This window comes from Necator americanus, chromosome V, assembly GCF_031761385.1.
Source record: "Necator americanus strain Aroian chromosome V, whole genome shotgun sequence".
Classification (NCBI taxonomy): domain Eukaryota; kingdom Metazoa; phylum Nematoda; class Chromadorea; order Rhabditida; family Ancylostomatidae; genus Necator; species Necator americanus.
In genome coordinates this window covers 18290498-18310837 of record NC_087375.1, presented here as the reverse complement: position 1 = coordinate 18310837, position 20340 = coordinate 18290498, and the positions used below count along the sequence as shown (strand labels likewise).

At 43.4% G+C, this 20340-nt stretch overlaps 6 protein-coding genes across 7 annotated transcripts in view; 1 reads left to right on the top strand and 5 right to left on the bottom strand.

Annotated features, from left to right (window-relative positions):
• Positions 1 to 16310, top strand: part of RB195_014330 (uncharacterized protein) — a gene marked incomplete at both ends in the record, with an annotated part of 35831 nt that extends 19521 nt beyond the window's left edge. Inside the window, 23 exons of one of the 2 annotated variants that reach the window (XM_064204545.1) lie at positions 21 to 95; positions 225 to 325; positions 384 to 476; positions 537 to 738; positions 1713 to 1837; positions 2484 to 2601; positions 2691 to 2796; positions 2942 to 3102; positions 3446 to 3567; positions 4656 to 4773; positions 4839 to 4995; positions 5052 to 5131; positions 5232 to 5307; positions 5402 to 5463; positions 5531 to 5629; positions 7353 to 7494; positions 7548 to 7624; positions 7691 to 7787; positions 7982 to 8112; positions 8193 to 8319; positions 11091 to 11189; positions 11408 to 11592; positions 16209 to 16310. In XM_064204545.1, the coding sequence (XP_064060426.1) occupies positions 21 to 95; positions 225 to 325; positions 384 to 476; positions 537 to 738; positions 1713 to 1837; positions 2484 to 2601; positions 2691 to 2796; positions 2942 to 3102; positions 3446 to 3567; positions 4656 to 4773; positions 4839 to 4995; positions 5052 to 5131; positions 5232 to 5307; positions 5402 to 5463; positions 5531 to 5629; positions 7353 to 7494; positions 7548 to 7624; positions 7691 to 7787; positions 7982 to 8112; positions 8193 to 8319; positions 11091 to 11189; positions 11408 to 11592; positions 16209 to 16310 (2655 nt within the window). Of the gene's footprint in view, positions 1 to 20; positions 96 to 224; positions 326 to 383; positions 477 to 536; positions 739 to 1712; positions 1838 to 2483; positions 2602 to 2690; positions 2797 to 2941; positions 3103 to 3445; positions 3568 to 4655; positions 4774 to 4838; positions 4996 to 5051; positions 5132 to 5231; positions 5308 to 5401; positions 5464 to 5530; positions 5630 to 7352; positions 7495 to 7547; positions 7625 to 7690; positions 7788 to 7981; positions 8113 to 8192; positions 8320 to 11090; positions 11190 to 11220; positions 11286 to 11407; positions 11593 to 16208 lie in introns of those variants that run through there. The other variant, XM_013444326.2, reaches the window with a different exon arrangement.
• Positions 12060 to 16002, bottom strand: RB195_014331 (uncharacterized protein; the record flags this gene model as incomplete). Its single annotated transcript, XM_064204547.1, has 3 exons — positions 12060 to 12088; positions 12153 to 12242; positions 15897 to 16002. 3 exons carry the CDS (start codon positions 16000 to 16002, stop codon positions 12060 to 12062), a joined length of 225 nt encoding a protein of 74 aa, XP_064060427.1.
• A 65-nt stretch (positions 16311 to 16375) lies between the features above and the next one.
• Positions 16376 to 16840, bottom strand: RB195_014329 (uncharacterized protein; the record flags this gene model as incomplete). Its single annotated transcript, XM_064204544.1, has 1 exon — positions 16376 to 16840. The coding sequence occupies one exon, from the start codon at positions 16838 to 16840 to the stop codon at positions 16376 to 16378; it is 465 nt and encodes a 154-aa protein (XP_064060425.1).
• A 99-nt stretch (positions 16841 to 16939) lies between these two features.
• Positions 16940 to 17911, bottom strand: RB195_014328 (uncharacterized protein; the record flags this gene model as incomplete). Its single annotated transcript, XM_064204543.1, has 1 exon — positions 16940 to 17911. The coding sequence occupies one exon, from the start codon at positions 17909 to 17911 to the stop codon at positions 16940 to 16942; it is 972 nt and encodes a 323-aa protein (XP_064060424.1).
• A 148-nt stretch (positions 17912 to 18059) lies between these two features.
• Positions 18060 to 18752, bottom strand: RB195_014327 (uncharacterized protein; the record flags this gene model as incomplete). Its single annotated transcript, XM_064204542.1, has 2 exons — positions 18060 to 18452; positions 18573 to 18752. The coding sequence occupies 2 exons, from the start codon at positions 18750 to 18752 to the stop codon at positions 18060 to 18062; spliced, it is 573 nt and encodes a 190-aa protein (XP_064060423.1).
• Positions 18753 to 19914: 1162 nt separating this feature from the next.
• On the bottom strand, positions 19915 to 20281 carry RB195_014326 (uncharacterized protein; the record flags this gene model as incomplete). The annotated part of the gene is made up of 2 exons (XM_064204541.1): positions 19915 to 20088; positions 20162 to 20281. The coding sequence occupies 2 exons, from the start codon at positions 20279 to 20281 to the stop codon at positions 19915 to 19917; spliced, it is 294 nt and encodes a 97-aa protein (XP_064060422.1).
• Between the last annotated feature and the right edge of the window lie 59 nt (positions 20282 to 20340).

The following is a 20340-nucleotide window of genomic DNA, read 5'->3' as shown; positions in this document are numbered from 1 at the left end:
TAACAGCTGTGTATTTGAAGAATCATGTCGCTGTGCATGGGGCGAGGATCCGCAGCAATTCCTTACCGTCTGGGGAGAGAAAACCAAGCATAGCGGTAGGTCTAAAAGTCCATTAAAAAAACTGAACTTAAATTAACAGTCCCTACGTACTAAATTTCAAAAGATAAAACAGTATTCACTCCACAGGTGTCTCTGTAGGGTTCTACTAAACGTATTCGTTTTAGATTGGCTTGTCGTCGTACAGCAACACCACATGGGAGAATTTTCAACTAAAAAGGGATGAAGACGACAAATCCAAGCTGCATGTTGTTTTTAATGAAAATAGGTGATGACAGATAATTTTGCTTGCTTTGTTCTCAATCCCACAAGGATTACCGTTGAAGGAGAAAATCCAGCGACCAGGCTTGCCTGCCTCTGCGCGTTCACCATTCGCGGAGATCCAGCTTAAATACACTCACTAGGCGCGAAAGGAATAGGTAAGACTTGGGGAAGCGCTTCACAATGTACGGTAACACCCACTCAACGAAAACTTGCAGATCTGATCCGTCGCTGAACAACTCCTGTGAGATCCTGTCTATTCGAGAGGACAGCGCCAGTGTGAGTAATGCCTCATCGAAATCGGAAAAAGCGAATGAGCGGCTGGCTGCGAAATTCTATCCAGAAGCACTTGGCAGTTCAAGCTTCATCGAAAGGAACGGCAGAATCAGTCTAACTGTCATCGTACAAACGATTAACCAGGTGACACTCATGACACTCTTCCCTATTACTATAATCAGTTTGACGGTCAACAATTTCTAACGCAATGCGATTTTTCCTTTGCTTTCGATGGTGATCGATGCTGATGATTTAACCGTGTATAGTGCGTAAAAAGTGGAAACGGCAGAAAAAAATCACAAGCGGGAAAATCATCGACAATATTGGTAATAATGTGTAAGTATGGAAACAAGATTTATGTAGAGAAGAAAAATGGTCCAAGTTGGCAATGTAGCTTTTGATAAGCTATTTCTTCCAGCTTTTGATTAACATTAACATTAACGATCACCTGAGTGTGGGAATTTCCAGTTATCTTAAAGGCATCACCCCACGAATCTGAGGTGGTGCAGATTTCAGGTGGAGTATTCGTATACAGGATGGGAGATTACGGAGAAGGGGGTGATTTCGTCCATTTCTTCCTAATTGTCGTAAAAAACGGCCCGGAAGATACGGCTTCATTCGTTTTGGCGCACCATTTTGTACAAGAGGTTCGATTGGAGCGCGCCAGTCTTGTGCGGCGCCGCATCTTCCGGGCCGTTTTTTACGGCAATTAGCAAGAAACGGAATCACCTCCCTCTTCGTAGTCTCCCATCCCGTATACGAATACTCCACCTGAAATCTGCACCACCTCAGATTCGTGGGGTGATGCCTTTAACCCAACAGTTGACTGTTACCATGATTGAAGTTGTACTCGTAATCGTTATCAGGAATAAGAACAGCAACCATAAAACGCGCCACCGTAGCCATGCACTAAGCCTTTGCGGTGGTGGATCAACGGCTTATCTGCATCATCACGTCAAATAGGTCAGTCAGTGCAGATCAAGAGGAAGAACAATAAAATATTTTTCATGTGACAAAAAAAATAAGGAAAAACCATGCATAAAGAACATCATAGCGTTTATTTGAAACATCTCATTGATCTCATAAATCTTCAAATCTTGTAAAAAGTGCCCATTTAGGTGATGGACCGGAACGGTATGGTTCGGCTGTGTGAATTGGCCCTTAACATAGCTGATACTCTATTACGAATACCGATCGATCAGACAGAGATATTCTTCTCGCAATTAACGATGATGATCTTCAGGTTGATGAGTTTCTCACAAATTTATCTCCTATTAGTTTAGCCTGAACACATGAGAAGCGGAATTGCAGTATATGTATTCATATAATGATCTTTAATTATTTGTATTCGAGTTAACTGCGTAGTCTACGTATTGGGTTGAGGAACAATTCATAAGCTTTTCTCGAATTTAAAAATACACATAGAAATAGGAAACATTGCCAAAATGTCCTAGTTTTTAAAAAAATTTTTATTACCCTACATCATAGTATTCTTAGGTCTTTTTAATTTTATTGAGTTTAGTATTTTATCCTCCAGTTGAAGTCGAATGTCACGTGAACAGAACGATTTTTCCTTCTTGGATTTGGTTGGGGTATTAAAACATTTAAGAATTCATTTCTTGATAGTTTTCCTATTCTTGTTTGTGTTCCTTTTCAATGATCTACTCTATGCATTATAAAAAAAGAATATGAGACATCGAAAAATTTAAAGGACGATGGAAGGTCGTGAACAACAACGGAAAATGTGTTGTCAACTGATTTGTTCCTTTGTTTGGAATGAATTTGGAAGTAAAAAAAGGTTCACGAACCAGAAGGAAATGTAATAACCGCGTGATCTGAATAAACACTTCAACATTCCTTCATGTTCGAAGAAAGCTTCCACATTTCAGAATTTACCTCTCACTTGGCTGCCCTTACGGCTGTAACGAAGGCGTGAAGAGCCAGCAAGGCGACTTTCTCCGAGTTAAAGCAAAGACATTGCTTGCACAGTTGGAGAAGTTGCAGCAAGTGCGTCCTTTCGATATTTACGCTTTTTTTTGTTTTCTTTTTCTTTCATACGTCTAAATCGTTATACTATATGTAGTTCTGTTGTTCAGGAACGATTTCGGTTGATATTCACCACCTATGTGGAGGAAAACAACCCCCAACAGATTCTCGACCTTATCCACTCCATAACCGCTTTTTGTCGTTCTGAGTTCCCACGTAAGTTCAATTTTTAGTTCTTGTCATGCCTTTCTTTGTTGAATTCATGTCTAACAGACGCATAGGTCGAACGAAATGATATGCTTATGATTTCGCCTCTTTCCGTCATACTACTTGAAACCATGTGTATTGGAGACTTTTCAAGAGGAAAGCCGAAGGCAACCCGAAACTAAGGCTCCATCATACCGCAATCGATTCAACGAACGAGAGAAAGGAATAGAAGGCCGAATCGTCAACGCCACCCTACGAGATTTATCTACAAAGTTGGCAAAAATCCAAGATCAGCTTGTTCAACCGGAAAATATGGTAGGCCATAATACAAAAAAAATAATATACGGATTAGTTTTAGAACAGCTGAAGGGAGGCGGGTAATGCCTATACGGGGTCGTAGATTGTAGGGAAGTGTAAACCCCTAAATTGTTTCTTGCGACGGCTTCTGTTGCAATGCGCAGCTGTTGCTCTCCGCCCCTCCAATTTGTCGAAAACCAATTCGGACGAATCGTAGGAGGGGCGGGCGCAACGGTTGCGCATTGCAACAGAAGTTGTCGTGAGAAACAGTTTAGGGGTCGTCCGTTTACACTGGTACGATGCCTCTAGATTAGGCATGGATTGTCTGCTTTGAAATGATTCAATGGATCAGCTGTTCCAGAGTCTGCTTGGCGACGTTCGTATGTTGGTGAACTTTGTTCAAGAACAACACGGAAATCCATTTAGAAGGGTTGGTCTCAGCGCTCTTCTGGACGCCATCGACAAAGCGCCGAAACCAGAAAGGTTGTTCATACTTGCACACCGTTATTCCTTTCCAGCTCTATCAATCTCTCTTCAATACCTCACTTAAAGAACGTTTTTAGCAAAGCTGAACCTGATCCACCCTCACTAGTATTAACCCCGAAATCATCACATAAACGCCGCATGTTTCTGCGACTACATTGTGGTTTTACGGGACGTTCCTCGACGGTGACATCACCACGTCATCGTTCTCACCTACATCTCTCTGTACCTCATTTTTCATTATCACTTGAGTAGGTATTCGGCATGGACATCGACATCTACCTATTCCGCCGTCCCGTTCCCACTGTTATCATATTTGTCGTCGACGTCAACTCCTTATGTAGTGAACTCGGGCATGCAGTCAGAGCTTTACAGAAATGGCGTTATGGAGGCGCACGGTCCTTGTATCAATGAATGTGCCAATCCTCCTTCCTCTGCACCATTCTGGCTGCCCTTCGTAGATCAATCTGTTACCTGATTGTTGTCTGTGTCACTGTGCTTCGATTTTTTGCGCAGCTTTCCAATGGTCTACTGATCTACTGAGGGCTCATCTTTTTTAATCCATCAACGACCTACGGTGCATTTAAGCATGTGGGACCATTTGTAATTATGTATGTATTCTTCATCGTGCACTATTGTACAAAAACAAAAAGTAAGCAAAAATACTGCCAGTTAGAGCAATGCTTGACAATGTTTTTTTTCGTAGAAGCATCAAGTGAAATTTTCGAGAATAGATCCAAACGTGCTGTGTAGAATATAATTCATGAGGAATGCCTTCATTCCCACGCCTCTTCTGACAGAAACATCACTAACTCCTAGTCGTACATAACTACTTTGTCTTCATTTCATTCATGAAAATCTCTTAAGCCCCATCAGAATTCCCTAGCGTGGTTTTCCTTTACCTTTTGAGCGTCGTAGTACGAGCCAGATTACAACTTATGTCATTACGGTCAATCTGGTTGTGGTCATAAACTACCCCGAATATCCATGTTCATCGTCTTGTCCTTGGAAAAGTTTAAACATGCCTTTCCTCTGTTCCTTTTTTGGACACCGTTTCCTCTGTTCACATTGTACTTTCATCGATTTAGTTGCGAAATGCCGCGGAAGGACGATAGTGGTAAAAGCAGTCCGGGAGGTCTTGCGCCGCCCTCAATTCGTGGTGACCAAGCTTCCCTTAGAAGAGGATTATTCAAGAAGAGAGACAAGGTTCTTCTTTGTTAACGTCTACTCTGGAACTACAGTAATCTAATTTCAACGCTAACGCTTTCTAGACATCTCATGACTCGATGTTGAAAAGCGGAGCGGATGACTCTGACGCCGACTCGTCGCCGTCAACACCTCGAACTGCGTCCTCCATTGACGATGGACTTTCTCCGCTGGTGTCCGCTGCGATCTTGAAGAAGAAAAGCGCTCCAAAGCTTCATTTTGGTCGGAAAAATCTAGCAACCTCTTCACTCTTACCCCTGATTCTTTGTAATGTTCAGCATTCAATCTACTAAAGTCGTCGAAAGCTGACAATATGGATGAAGAGTGTTCCGACTCCGAGACCGCAGACGAATGCAATGTAGGTTTACTTTGTAGCCAGCCAGCTCCTTTCCTTCAATATTCAAGCATGTATAGGGTATAGGATATCGATTAAATTGATCGCTTAATCGCCGTTTTAGGAGATGGATGCGTTCCCAATCAGAAAAACCACTGCTGGCAGCATGCGCAGCAGAACCGGCAAATTTCCAATAGACGGTAAGCGTTGATGCACGGATGCTCAACTACTCTTTCTCTCTCGGATCTCTCTCAGTAAATCATTAGAAAAGCATATTTAATTAACCAGTTCCAGCTCAAGGAAATATCCGCCTCTATGGGCTAATCGTTCCGGCATCCAAATGGCTCAACAACAAAGTAAGAACCAATAACCGAATAACATTTTTGGAAAATCAGAAGAAAAGCAGTTTGTTCGGTTGTTTAGGGGATCTTCGAAGGAGTACAACGGTTTGCGTTCTTGTTGGAGACCACCCGCCCTGGCACGTTTCCCGATCCGCCACTTATCGCTGCACTTTTGCACTTGGTAAACTTATTCATATTCTTTGCCTGGTCCTGGTTCCTCAAACGTTCTGATTGTTTGGGAATTGTCTGCTTGTTTGGAAAGAAAATTTGTAATCTTCCTTGCAAAACGATAAACTGAGCACACATAGCAGGGTCAAAACGACATGAAACGGTCGTTTTGAACCAACTCTGCATGCATATAGGTTCCGTGCACGATTGGTAGTGTGCAGTAAGTACAGAATGAAAATATGTGAAGATACAAATATATTATACACACATATATAACATATATTTCCTAGACGTTAAAAGGCAACGAACGAATACAGTTGCCGAGATTTAAACGGTCCGTGTTAGGAAGCGAGTGGATCCGAGGGGGTGTGGATCACCATTAATTGAAGACGCATGATCCATACACCTCGCTCTCGGTTCTCTGCGCAGCACCGCTTCTTGGGCTGCTGTGATCAGCAGTTTCAATCTCCGATAAATATAATAACACTCCAAGCACTATCGACGACCTGCTTACGACTGAACCTACTTCATCGTCGTACTCTAGCAACCTCTTACAACTCTTGCAATAGGTTCAGCACTCAGTCCACTCCACACTGCACCTGTGAGAACACGAAATTTCTTCTTTTCTTCTGTACGGACCGAAAAATAAGAGTTACACTTTCGCTTTAAATTTGATCTACTTGAGTATACTAGTTTTGTCTGAAGTGTCAGCATAGTTTTTTTTTTTAGTTGCGATATCTATTATTTCCTTCATATAAAGAATTCCAGCGCCCTGATCAGCGCAGAGTTAGACGTGAGGAGATGTTACTGTGCTTGGCTTATTTTTCATCATAAACTCTTGTTTACCCATAGTATTGGTAGTGTTGAAAGCTGAGCAAAAAACTGGACGGCTTGTGGGTACCGCAACCAATGGTATGGTGGGCTCGAAACGAAATGAAGCTCGGGTGCAGGGGGACCTCCGCTAGCATCACTAGTCGCTGCGCTTCGCGATGGTTCCATGTTGATTCCAACCGCTAGCTCCACGGCGCCGCTTCGAGCTCGGTCATTTACGCAATTGCACCGAGCATCATTCCGTTTTGCCCAGGCATACAACATTGTGACACAGACAACGGTGCCTGCATTCCCAGCAGTAATTTATCAGTATTCTTATTCGCTCCTCGGAACGTTTACTCCTTGTTTTTCCCTGCAGTCACCTACCCAAGCTGATCAGGTCATCACTATGTTGAGCATTATGTTGAGCATATATGTATACTATCCATTAAAGAAAAACCTGCAGTTTTAACTGTCGTTGGAAGAAAATTGCATGGATTTCTGCTGTAGCCCAATTAAAAATAACTCCGAGTAATGAATTCCTATCTTCTACAGCTCTTCCAAAAAGACACGATTGATAAATAAACATGATTTTGCAAAATATCATAATACTGTCAATACTATTTTTAAACGCTTAATACTGCTTAATAATTGCTGCTGAATTAATCGCCTAATACTTTTTAATGCTCTAAATAATACAAGTTCATGTAGGATTGCCGTGCCTCAGAAGATTTCGTCTAATTCTTGGCGATGTTCACGTATATGAAACAGGATAAGAGGTTTCTAGCGGTACTTCCACCGACCAAGCTAGAAACACTCATTTCTTACAGTTTTTCCCATTTTCTAGTGAACACAGAAAACCACTCAGGGATTGCTCCTCTCCCATTTTGTGACCTTGCCTTCGTTCAATTAATCGATATTTCCAGAAGTCACCTGTCTTGGCACGAGCAGCACTACTTCTCGAATGTTGCCATTTCGTGTCAAGATGTAACCGCGGACAATGGCCAGAATGGATACGAAGTAGCCATCATAGGACTCTTAGTTTGGGCGGCCCTTTGGCTAATCGGGGTATCGGCTAGTCTTCTTCCCATAAATATCATAGCCTTAGGATAGTTATTCAGGTACGCCTTCGGGCACGCGACGAATGCATTCTTTGCAGCGAACAGCTGGTAGATACTTCTATCAGTGGGCTTTGCAGGTGGTTTCATACTCGTTTGGATATACACTCGGATATACTGAAATATTTGACGTCTTATGTTTATAGATTGGAGAGCAGCTAGCGCGCTTCATCGAGCAAACAGAAACGAAAGAGAAAACCTTGCTAAAAATGGAAGATTCTTTGGAGGACTTTTTTGACGACGGTATAGACTTCAATACTGTCACCTTCTTACCTGCGCCCACTATGTGTTGAAAACGTATAATAAAGAAGTAAAAAAAAACCTTTCTGACGGCTTCTTCGAGAAATTTCTTCTCTTGGATGGAACTAACTTTTGCATCCCTTAATTTAAAGACAGATTAAATTAGTTTCACTAATAGCTGATGAACTCTCATGTAGCACTTGTCAATGACGACTCTGGAGAGAGATGCCCTCCTGCGTTACAACTCATTGCTATGCTTCTCCTTCAAGAAATCACCTCATTTCTACGCGAAGCGTTTCGAACCATTCCAAGAGCGAAAACCACTAAGGTAAGAGCCAAAAATTGGCAGTTCTATCTTTTTTTTTTTACTAATCCACTCAAATGCAAACTTCAAATTCATACTTTTAGGCTGCTCCTACTTCTGGATGGGACAAATTATTGTCACATCGGCGATGGTCAATTCTATCCAATACGTTCAACGCTCAACAGACGGGATCAGTAAGCAGTGTGGTGGACGTTAACTCTTCTATGCACTGTGCGTTTCAATTTGTCAAATTATTTTCAGTGTATTTTTTTCAGTGTATTATTTTCGCATCTCTTATATTGAATATCCGAAATGGTAGGCTCGATATTCGAAAAAAAAGTAGCCGGGGTTAATTTTGGAAGCTGAACAGGACGTAAATAATTTGCTCTAGATATCTAAGATACACTTCACACTTCTTGTGCACCAGTAAATGTATAAATTCAGTGCCACTTTTAAAAAATGCACAAATCGAAGCAGAGAGACGCCGAGCACTGAGCACTACAGTACGCGCAGAACTCTTTTACTTCTCCTTCTTATGTTCCTTCACTACTTTCCGAGTAAAATAATGTATAGACTACACTATGTAATCTGTCTTAACAATGCCCTCTTTCATTAGTTTTGTTATCGGTTTGCTCCTAGGACGCGTCTAAGATGTTTGTTGAAGGTATTTGCTTTCTGTATTATTTTCTGCGTATGCATCTCATGTTTCGTAGTCTATATCCGGAGAAAACTCTTTTTCACTAATTTAGAAGTTCACCGTCACTCTAGAGCATCTCAAAGACTTCACTCTGCAAGAAGTGCATTTCTGCCTTTTTTTGTGCAAAGCTGGACTCTTTTAGGATGGATTTTGGATTTTACTATGACTTCGGTTATTAAAAAAAATGTGATTGGAGTCACAAAAAAAACCCCAAAATACGTCCAAGAAGAAGGCTGACCATGAACAGTTTCAGTATGGTCAAAACGACATGAAGCACGATGCAGTTGTGTAAGTGCTTCCGCTCGAAGCGGCGCGGTAGATACAGAGGTTAGAATCGAGTTGCAGTGGTGCTAGCAATAGTCCCGCTACGATCCCAACCGCTAGGCTGCAGCGCGTAGCTTCAAGCTCTGTAACTAATGTCACTGCACCTTGCTTCTTTTCGTTTTCAATACATGAAAAATGGGGAAGAAATCCAATTCCTACCACCTGGAGCCTTCGAACAAAAAGAAAACTCTCGAACTAGCAAAAAAGAAAAAGAAAAAGCAAAAAAGAAAAGATTTTCATGGCACTAACATCCATGAAAGATGCAAATGATGTACAATTAATAAAGGATAAAGTTTCTGGCGTTAATCAATCCGCTTGGGATGCGCCCCCACGTTCACTTCAATTCAGAATCGTTTGAGGTTTCCGAATGTGTAACTGGCCTATACAATGATTTGCGGTGGCTAGCCGATGTGTCAAGTCAGTGCTTTTATCCTCCCAGACAAGTCTGGTACCAATTTATCGACCCCAGAGGGATGAAAGGCTTGGTGAGCACTAGGACGGATTCGAACCTCCGATCGATCGTGCAGGAAGCGGAACCTCCAACCGCTACATTACACCCGCCCGATGCACAACTACTCAGGAAATAAGACAGAAATCAAATCTGCTCAAAATAAGTTCTTCGAGATGCCTTATTAGCGAAATAAAATGAAGAAACTGTTGAAGGAGGACTTCACCAAGACTATTTAATCCTATTACTAGACTTTATTACAACATAGGGCGGTGTAGCGCAGTCGGTAAGACGTCCATCGAGAGGCCGCTGTGGCCGCACGATCGATCGTTCAAATCCCCCCCCTCCCCTACCCCCCCTAGTCTCAAGCAAACCCTTCATCCCTCCAGGTTCGACAAATTGGTACCAGACCTGACTGGGAGAACAAAAACACTGAGTCAAACCTGTTGGCGCATCCCAAGTGTATGGATAGGCGAGAGATTTCTTCTTTTTTTATCCCTTATTAAACTTTCACACAAAGCAATTATGAAAAACAAAAAAAAAGAAAACAAAAACACGAGGAGAAATTTCTGTAGAGTGCTCAGCCCAGGCTTTCACTGAGGGCGTGGCACGGCAACCCGTTGCCAAACATCTCACGCCGACCGTGCACCAATATGGCAACGGTTACGAGCGCGTATCATTTTCGCTTTCTACCGTCGGTTCGCGTTGAAAAAATAAAAAGAAGTACGCACATAGTATAAGAATATGTGTAGTATAAGAAGATTGAAGAATATGAGAAATAGAATAGAATAGACAGAATGTAGAATAGGAATAACATATGTGTGGATCAGCAATACTAGGATAACTGAATTTGCCTGGGAAGCATAGTAGGGTCAAAACGACATGAAGTACGATGCAGTTGCGTAAGCGGCTTCGCCAGAAGCGGTGCAGTGGACCGTAGCGGTTAGAATGGAGTAAGGGCAAATGCTAGCTCTTCTCATCGCCGCAGTTTCCAAAGCTCCCGCCTCGATTCTAACAACTACCTCCATCGCGTCGTTTGGGGCGCAGCCGTATGTGCAACTGTACAGTGCGACATGTCGCTTTGATCCAACTTTAGGTTAAAGGCATCACCCACACGAATCTGAGGTGGTAAGGATTTAGGCTGGCGTGCTCCAGACGAACTCCTTGTAGAAAATAGTCCTCCAGAACGCCCGAAACCGTATCTTGCGGGCCGTTTTTTACGGCAATTAGGAATAAATGGGGCGGAATCACCCCCCTCCCTCCCCCCTCCATAATCTACTATCCCGTATACGAATACTCCACCTGAAATCCGTACCACCTCAGATTCGTGGAGTGATGCCTTTAAGGAGAAAGTGTCGTTGCTTACTGCCACGACAGACCACCCTGAAATGCAGTTAATGGCTCAGACAAGGCATAAACAATTTCGTTGGTTTCTTCTTCCAGTATCTGACATCGGAAGTTTGGATTTTATTCGCAACTCAAAACAAAATCAACAACCAACTTTCCAATGAACTCAAAAACCAATCATTTCAGTAAATGAACGTGAAAGACGAATCAGTCTGTCCACAGGAGAAGAGGATTCACCACGCGGTTCGAAAGACCCCATAGATGACGGAACTTCCGATAAGAAAGGTAGTTCCCAAGCTCAAATATTCAATTTCAGGGTTAAGCCACAATCGCACAGTGTGTCCACCCGGGCGCACCGTCTTTCTTCATTTCGACGTCTAAGTTAATATGGCGGAGAGAAGCGGTTGTTCACAGCCGTATTTCTTGTCACTCCGCCATCGAACTTTTCTTTAGAATTCACTCATTGTTCTTCGGATATCCCAGCATTATGTGTAAATGTTCAGCGCTTTGCAAGAACGGCTTCCTTTTTGTGGCAGCTTTCTGTGAAAGAATGTGGCGGAATTTGCCTGTACATGTTCGACTCATTTTCGCTTCACCATATTTGTTGCGGTGGCAACTTTCTGTGACAGAATGTTCCGTAGCTTTGCAGTGTTGCATGCTTGGTGCTAGCTTTACCGCAACCATTCTGGTAGGTGTACTTGGAGGTATTTTAGTAAGCGCAGTAATGAAAAGTGAAGATGAGCTATGTGGTTTTTCAAAGGAAATTGGAAGATGAGCTATGTGGTTTTTCAAAGGAAGGAGAGAAAGTTCTCACACATTACATCATCAACGATTAATGACAAATACCGTCTTCACTAGGTAAAAGATAAATGCTGCTACGCCCACAGTTATCCATAACACTTCATCTCTATTTCCCCCGACGTAGGTAGGAAAGCGTTATTTGGCTCTCTGTAGAAAAAGAGCAGAAGGTCTTTAGTAATTTAGAAAGACAGTAGAGAAAAGAACAATGAGAAAAGTAGAACAATGAGAAAAAAAAAACTAAGAGGTTCAACAGAACAGAGCATACTGCTATGATAAAGAGGGCAGCTGTGTCACTCACTGTCTTTCAAATAAAAATAAGTCACTGAAGAATGTCGATAGGATAACATCATTCTTCTACGTTCTGTCAAATGTAGAGTAAATTCCTGAAGATGTGATTAGAATGGCACAAAGAGTTCCTTTAGCAAAAGGAAATCAAATCATCCATACTTATTGCGCTAACAGCATAGCAATGTCCTCTACGATGGAAAGAGAACTCAAGATTTGTTTTCTTGTTCGATTCGTTGCGATCTGCAGCAACTGGAAAACAAGCTTCCATGATCACACCAGATATACGTATGGCCGGCGTAAAGCGACATGAGACGCACCAAGTCATCAGTGAGGAACTCTCTCTACACTATGTGGGGAACTCGTCGGTCCTCATCACCTTTTGATTTTTATGTTTCTCACTATTATTTTCGTGCAATAATGCATGAGTAAACTTAATCTCTTAGTCGAGTCCTTTCCCATAAGTTTTACATTTGTTTAGCACTTAGGATGCCTCTCAGATCTCACTATGTAGAGATTCTACTCTGACAGACTGATTCCTGCAATATTTTTGGTGTAATTATGCACGATTGGCGCAGTCGGTTAGAGGTCCGTTGTAGCCACACGGTCGAGGGTTCGAAACCGCCCTAGTGCAAACCAAGCCCTTCATCCCTCCGGGGTCGATAAATTGGTACCAGACTTGTCTGGGAGGAGGAAAACACTGACTTGATCATCGCCTGACCCCCCGCAAGTTATTGTATAGGCCAACACGCGTTCCAAAACCTCATCGAATACGAATATTATCTTTGACTTTATCTGATCATGCACAATTAACATTTATTATAATTGGAATCATGGTAGAATCCTAAAATCCATCCTAAAAGAAGATCAACTATACACAGTTACACAAAAAGGAAAAGGAATGCACACTTACACAAAAAGGAAAAGGAATACAATTTCTCAAAACTGAAGTCTTTGAAAAGATGCTCTAGAATAAGGAGAAACTTCTGAACTAATGCAACAGAGTTTTCTCCGTATAACGACTATAAAAGATGGAAGACGTGCTTAGAAAATGAGACAGGAACTAAATCCTATAAACTAATATATCTAAGATCTTAGAGGCATTCTAGGAACAAAAAAAAAACGATGAAACTAATTTAAGGACTAAAACTAAGGATTTTACTAAAGCTTTGTAATCCTATTTATGCACTATTACACGGAAAAATGACCAAAAACTATCCTTAAAAAAAAAAAAAAAACAGAGAAGAGAGGTCCAAGTAGTTTTCCGCATACTGTAGAGAGACCTGAGTGAAACCGTTCACCGAGGACACGTCGCATCGTCATGTTACAGAACGTTTTACGCCGGCTGCAGACGATCTTCTTTGCTTTCGTAGTTAATATAGCTAGCTTTTGAACGATTCCGATGGAAGTACATTATAATGGGAGTACTTCCCTGGAACCGTAAACACATAAACCTGCATTGCAGCATTTAGTTGTTTTTCTTTGAGCGTTCCCTCGTATAGTTTTAACTGTGGACATAATTGACTAGAACAACACGGGTACCAATAATAACACAATAATACTGATCACGGGTAAGAGGGTAGCGCAATCGGTAGTAAGTACCTCTGTCTGCACGATCGAACGGAGGTTCAAGTCCGCGCTAGTGACCGCCAAGCTTGTCATCCATCCGGCGTCGATAAATTGGTACCAGACATATCTTTTTTTTTTGTTTTGGGGGGTTTAAGCCCTTTTTTTTTTTTTCCTTTCCCCCCCTTTTTTTTTTTTATTTTTTTTTTATTTTTTTTTTTTTTTTTTTTTTTTTTTTTTTTTATTTTTTTTTTTTTTTTTTTTTTTTTTTTTTTTTTTTTTTTTTTGGGGGGGGGTTGTGTGGGGGGGGGGGGGTTCTCTTTCCCCCCCATTTGTGGGGGGGTTTATTCTTCCTGTTCTCCCCACCCTTTCTTCCTTCTGGGGTCGATAAATTGGTACCAGACATATCTGGGAGGATAAACACACTGACTTGACACATCGGCTAGCCACCGCAAGTCATTGTATAGGCCAGTTACACGTTCGTAAACTTCAAACGATTCTGAGCTGAAGTGAACGTAGTGGCAAATCCCAAGCGGATTGATTAACGCAGGCACTTTTTTCTTTTATCCTTTAATACCAATCTCTATAATATGGCACAACAGCTCTCAATGTAGTTCTTCATGTAACCTTCAAGTGGTTTCATTCTTACCATGTTAATCCAACCAATATTATAACCACTTGTTGCGAGCAATGAGGCCACTACCCTTTACCCTCCGCTTCTTCTTTTCCTAACCCACAGATGTGCCGCACTTGGTTGTCTCTGCTGCACTCCCTCATTCACTTCTTCGTTTTTCTCATCTTTCATTCATTATGCCTCTGTGTTCGTACGACGTCGTTGCTACCTAGAGTACACTTGTCTCTTTGAAGCACTGCATTCGTCGAACATCGCTGGAAGCTCGAAAGCAGCACACCATGAAATTGTGTCTCTCCACAAATAGGGTAAGGGGTAAGTTTACAAGATTGAGCGCGCCAACGCTGAATTCTCCCTAATTATCCAGGAAAACAGTGTGGGAAACGGCATTTTTGCGTCGATCCCTCAACCTTCCACCTCGCACGAGGCACTTAAAGGTATCATCCCACGGATATGAGATGGTACGGATTTCAGGTGGAGTAATCGTATACGGGATAGTAGATTATGGAAAGGAGAGTGATTCCGTCCATTCCTTCCTAATTGCCGTAAAACGGGCCGGAAGATGCGGCGCCGCATTGGGATGGCGTGCTCCCATCGAACTTCTTGCAGAAAATAGTGCGCCGGAACCCTCGAAGCCTTATCTTCCAGGCCAGTTTCTACGGCAGTTAGGAAGAAATGAACAGAATCACCCCCCTCCCCATGATCTACGACCCTGTATACGAGTACTCCACCGGAAATCCGTACAACTTAAGATTCGTAGAGCGATGCCTTTAAAGTTGCCGCGGCTGCATTCGAACTGAACAATATCGCTCCTGCTCAGTGGCAGACGCGACAGCCTAACCTTATTTATTCGTGGAGAGGTCCCAACATCTTCATTTTCGTGGCACCTTCAAGCTAAGTAGCCATGAATTGCAATCAATATTACATATATATGTATATATATATGTATATATATATATATATCAGTCTGAAGTCAGGCTAAAGCCGGACTTCAGACTTTCTGTGGTGTTTTGCTTCGCTCGCCTTCACTGATCAACGAAAATTAATATTAGTACCGTTTCCTATGAAATTGGACTTGTGCATCTTCAACACTCTTTCTTCCTTTTTTATATTGTAACTAAAGGCGAAAGATTTCATAGTCTTCTTTTTAAATGTGTCAGTTCTACATTTGGAGAACATTCGAACTTTAGCTTCAAACACTCCTTACCAATACATTATAGACAAAATTAAAAACTACTACTCGAAATATGGGTTTTCCTCTTGTTTTCCTCCAACAGTTATCAAACAATGATGTTTTGGCATAAAATGGCGTGAAGGACATCATCCTCCTGATAAAGATAACGTTCCACGTCTTATCACATAAACATCTTGCTACCATTTAGGCAGCCGTTTTCTTGCGCGTTTCCACTTTCTGAGAACGGCATGCTACTAACTTGAGGCGAACTAAGAAGGAAATATACGCGCGGAGGAGTCATAAGAGTAAAAAGCAAAGCGTCCAGTGGCCATGGCTATGAACCGGCTGCAACGTCCCACTTACCTTTAGCGACATGCACGTGAGGTTATTGCGTACTAATCCGACGCCGCGGGACCCGTCGCACCCCACTTTTTTCGAATTTCGGGACACACACACACGCACATACGTACGTACGCACGTAGGCACACACACACGCGACTTAATCGGCGGGCTGATGTCATCGCCTCACGATTACCCGCATCTTTGTCGAGGTGTGCCGTCCTTGAACATAGCTTAGCCCAACCATCTCGATTTCCAGCGAGAGCTTGCACAGAATCAATCCATTCGTCGCTATTCCACATTCTGCGGAACCTTACGTCTCGCCTGAACTGCCTGTCCACGCCGAGTGTCCTCAGGTTCTCTTTCGCCACCTCAGTCCAGAAATTCCGTTTTCTGCCAAGTGGCTTCTTCCAGTTCGAACCCGACGAACTCCTCAGAACTCGTTGAACAAGGCGATCTGTCGGTCACTTCAGTATATGACCAAAGAAGCAAAGATGATTTACTTTAGCCACTCTCGATGGCGGTGCAAGATGTTGATATCTTCTACGTGTTATCTGCCGGTATACCACATCAATCTCTGCGTAAAGATCTTCATTGTGGTTTACCCTAGGCCAAGAGTAGCCAAGTAGCCATTTAAGCAGTTTTCGTTCCGTGCATTCAAGCCTCTCCGTCACCTTAGATGGTGCTGCCGATCCATACATCATGATGGGGGCGAATTGCGGATAGGTAGACTCGCAGCTTGACTTCGTCGGTGATGGGGGTCGACCACAGGCATTTCGTTAAGGAGTTGAATGCAGAAGTGGCCTTAGCGCATCTTTGCTGTACATCTCTCTCGTAGCTACCGTTGTTCTTCAGCGTACAACCCAGGTAACAGAACTCATCGACGAGTTCTATCGGTTGTCCGTCCACCCTGATTCCCGTTCGATGTCTCGAAGAGATCCACATTTGCTTGCGTCTATCAGGGCGTAGACGTAGTCCATAGGCTGCAGCCAGCTTCGATACAAGGTTGACAACATGTTGAAGTTTCGTACTGCTTTCCGCGAATATAACAACATCGTCGGCGTACTCGAGATCAACCAAGGGGTACCCTGATGGTGCTAAGACAGTGTCGGCAGGACACTGGTCGACTGTTCTTCGCATAATGTCGTCAATGACAAGCAAGCGAACGAACTTTTCTGCTATTCGATCGGCGCGGAGCACGTTGAGAAGACAGCCTCGTGACGAGAGTCGAACGCGGCTTCAAAGTCCAGAAACGCTAGTTGCAATGGCTTCGAACACCGCTGCCAGATTTCGGTCACTCCCCTGACGATGGTTAATCGTAGATCGGCCAGGACAAAAGCCAGCTTGCTCGTCGCGCGTTGTTTCTTCGCGATGTTTAATGAGTCGGTCCAGGATAATGCGCTCTAATGCCTTGCACATAACACGCAGCAAAGAGATTCCTCGATAATTCCTAGGGTCCGTGACGGATAACTTCTTGTGGAGGGGAATTATGATAGCGTGTCTCCACGAGTCAGGTATCTTTTCGTCTATCCATATTGAACGAATGATGTTTGTCATCTCACGAATCCCAGACGGAGGAAGATATTTTAGCATTTCTGCGCTAATCCCATCATCTCCACCAGATTTTCCATTCTTCATTTTTTGGATACAGACTAGAACCTCCGACTCGGTCGGTGGTTCCTCGTTAAGCGCACGTGTCGGCCCATGAAAGTCCTCGTGTTCAGGAGCTAACGGCGCTTGCCGGTTCAGCAACATCTTGAAGTGATCCCTCCAAATTGGAAGGGTTACTTCACCGACAGCTACTCCATCGGCAGTGTTGAGTACTGGAGAACATCTTTTCATTCTGCCGCTATACTGTTTTAGTAGAGCATAGGCTTTCCGCGGGTTCCTGTCCTCCCTCGCCTTCTCAAACTTCATCGCTCTTGACATCCACTCGTTATCGCGGTCTTGTTGCAGTTGACGACGCAGCTTCCTTCTAAGACGCTTTTCCTGGTTGAAGTCACCAGCACTGCGCGCGGCACATACAGAATTGTACGTGGATTTTGTTTCTGCAGATGCAAAGGCAAGCTTATTCCGCCGCAATAGAACCGGGAGAGTTTCCTTTGCAGCGTCCTGGATGCACTTTGTGAAGGAATCCGCATCGCTAAGCTTCTTTCTGGTCCGTACTCCAACATGAATACACTCATCGGCGGAATTTCGTTCTGCATCCATCGTCTTTCAGACCTGCCATGTCGATTTTCGGTTGAAGAGGAACTGCTCGGTTTCTCTTGTGGAACCGTATCTTGAAGCTGAGAAGAACTGGACAGTGGTCAGAGTCGAACGCAACGTCCCAAACAGCTCTAGATTCTCGGATATCTGACTAAGGAATGTTCCTCGCCAAAACGTGGTCGAGCTGAAGTTTAAGAGTCCTCATCTTCCGCTTGCGCTGCTCTTCAGGCGTTAAAAGAGTTAACCCCTGCCACGTGAGCTGATTGCGTTGATGATTCCTCTTAAACGTGGAAGCGATGATAAGACCCATCTGTTCGTACAAGTTGACCAGACGGTCACCGTTGTCCGACGTGCGCTCCGCTGGATAATACCATTTTCCTAGCACATCGGATTGCTGTTCGAGTCCCATCTTCGCATTTGCGTCGATTCCGACAATGACCACCTGCTGGCTTGGCATTTTAGACATCAACGCATTGAGTTCATCATAGAAGGCGTCTTTACTGTTGTCCTCAGCGGCTTTCGTAGGTGCGTGAGTACTTACGACCTAGAGTTTACGTCCTCTGCGATCCCGCAGTCGTAGAAAGGCGCATCTAGACGACGTTGAGCCAAATTCCTCCACCAGGTTCTTGCAATCGTTCCTCACAGCTATCGCGCAGCCCCCTACCTTGTTCTCATCAGCATCGCAGCAGTATACGGGCCGATCTCCCATGCGTGTTTCCTGCAGTGCAGCAAAAGGCACACAGAGATATCGCAGAAGTCTCGATAGGGCGGCTTGTCGGAGTTCACTCGATAATGTTCGGCAGTTCAGCGTGACGAAACGAATGGTTGTTGCCAAAGATTCCATGCTCACTTCAGGCAGTTGACCTTTCAGGTTATGGGCTTGTGGCTTGCGATGTGCTGGACAACAGCACCTTTTTGCAATGTATGGGAATCTTTCGCCATATAATAGTGCAGGTTATATAGCTCGTACTTTCCCAATGCGTACACTCGAAAGCCTGATTGCGTTTAGTTAAAGCAGGGCCACCACGTGCAGGTAGCAGTCAGACTCGTATACGCGGCCCCATATATCATGACCATGATATATATAAAAAAAAAAAAAAATATATAATATATATATATATATATATATATATATATATATATATATATATATATATATATATATATATATAGGTAAATGATGACTCGTATAGTCGGGTCAAAACGACATGAAACACGTACACAATTGCGCACGCGGCTTTCCTCGAGGAGGGGCGGTAGAGCATAGCGGTTAGGAGCGTAACGGAGCCCTTTCTGGCACCACCCATCGCTGCAGTTTGCGATGGTCCTACCTTGGTTCCAACTGCTGCCTACAATGCGCCGTTTTGAGCGCGTACGCGAACGCACCGTGCTTTATGTCTTTTTGACCCTACTATACAATACTGGATATGATATGATCGACGAAAATCTTCAAGAAATCACCTTGCTCATACTTGAGGCCTGAAGTACAGTCAGATCAAAACGACCAAATTTGTGGTGCTGCTCTGAGCAGCGAGACCTTCTTTCAGCTGTAAAGGGGTGACAACTGAGCGAGAACTGCAAGTGCCAATTTGAGGGCAACCTTTTAATATTTTCCCTAGTCAGGCCGTGTTGACACCTTACTGCACCGAATGGGACGAGTGTAGAGTGGTTCCGCTGCTTCTGCACAGTCGACGGTACGAAACCAGAAAAAAATGTTTTTGAATGGATTTGGGGAGGAGGAGAGAGAGGAGAAGGAGAAGGGACTCAGTGGTGCACTTATTTCTCAACGCTCTAGCTTAATTTTTTTCCTCTTAGTAACTTTAGCTTACATATTATAGATCCTCTAAGACTAATTCTTACGTCTTAGGGCCCCGATTTCTTTAATTATTTACTTCGAGAAATAAGAGCGCCACTAAAATCCCCCCTCCAACCTCACTTTACCGAGAAACCATCCTTATCCAATCCAGGCTTTCATTTTTCCAAGTTGGTTAATTAGTATAGTAGGGTCAGAACAACATGAACTTCAGTGCAGTAGCGTAAGCACATCGAGGGAATGCGGTGCCGAGTATTCCAGGCTCTTCTGGAAGGACAAGAACACCAATTTTGTACAACGGCTGGCCTCTCTGGCCATCACAAAACATCGTTTGGAATGCCAACGCTTTCATAGATCTCAAATAACTCTGAATTGAAACCGATTTTTTTTTTTTTTTTTTGGGGGGAACTTAAAATTCATTTGGATTGTAATTTGATCACCTCCTCAACAGCTGCGTGTACCGTGTATAGTCGTGTCAAAACGGCATGAAGCACGGCAATTGCGCAAGCGACTGCACTCGAAGCAAGTGGAGACAGCGGTTGGAATCGAGGTGGGACCATGGCGAACTGCAGAGAAGGGTGGCGGCAGCGAGGGTCATTACACAAGGATCCCAACTGCT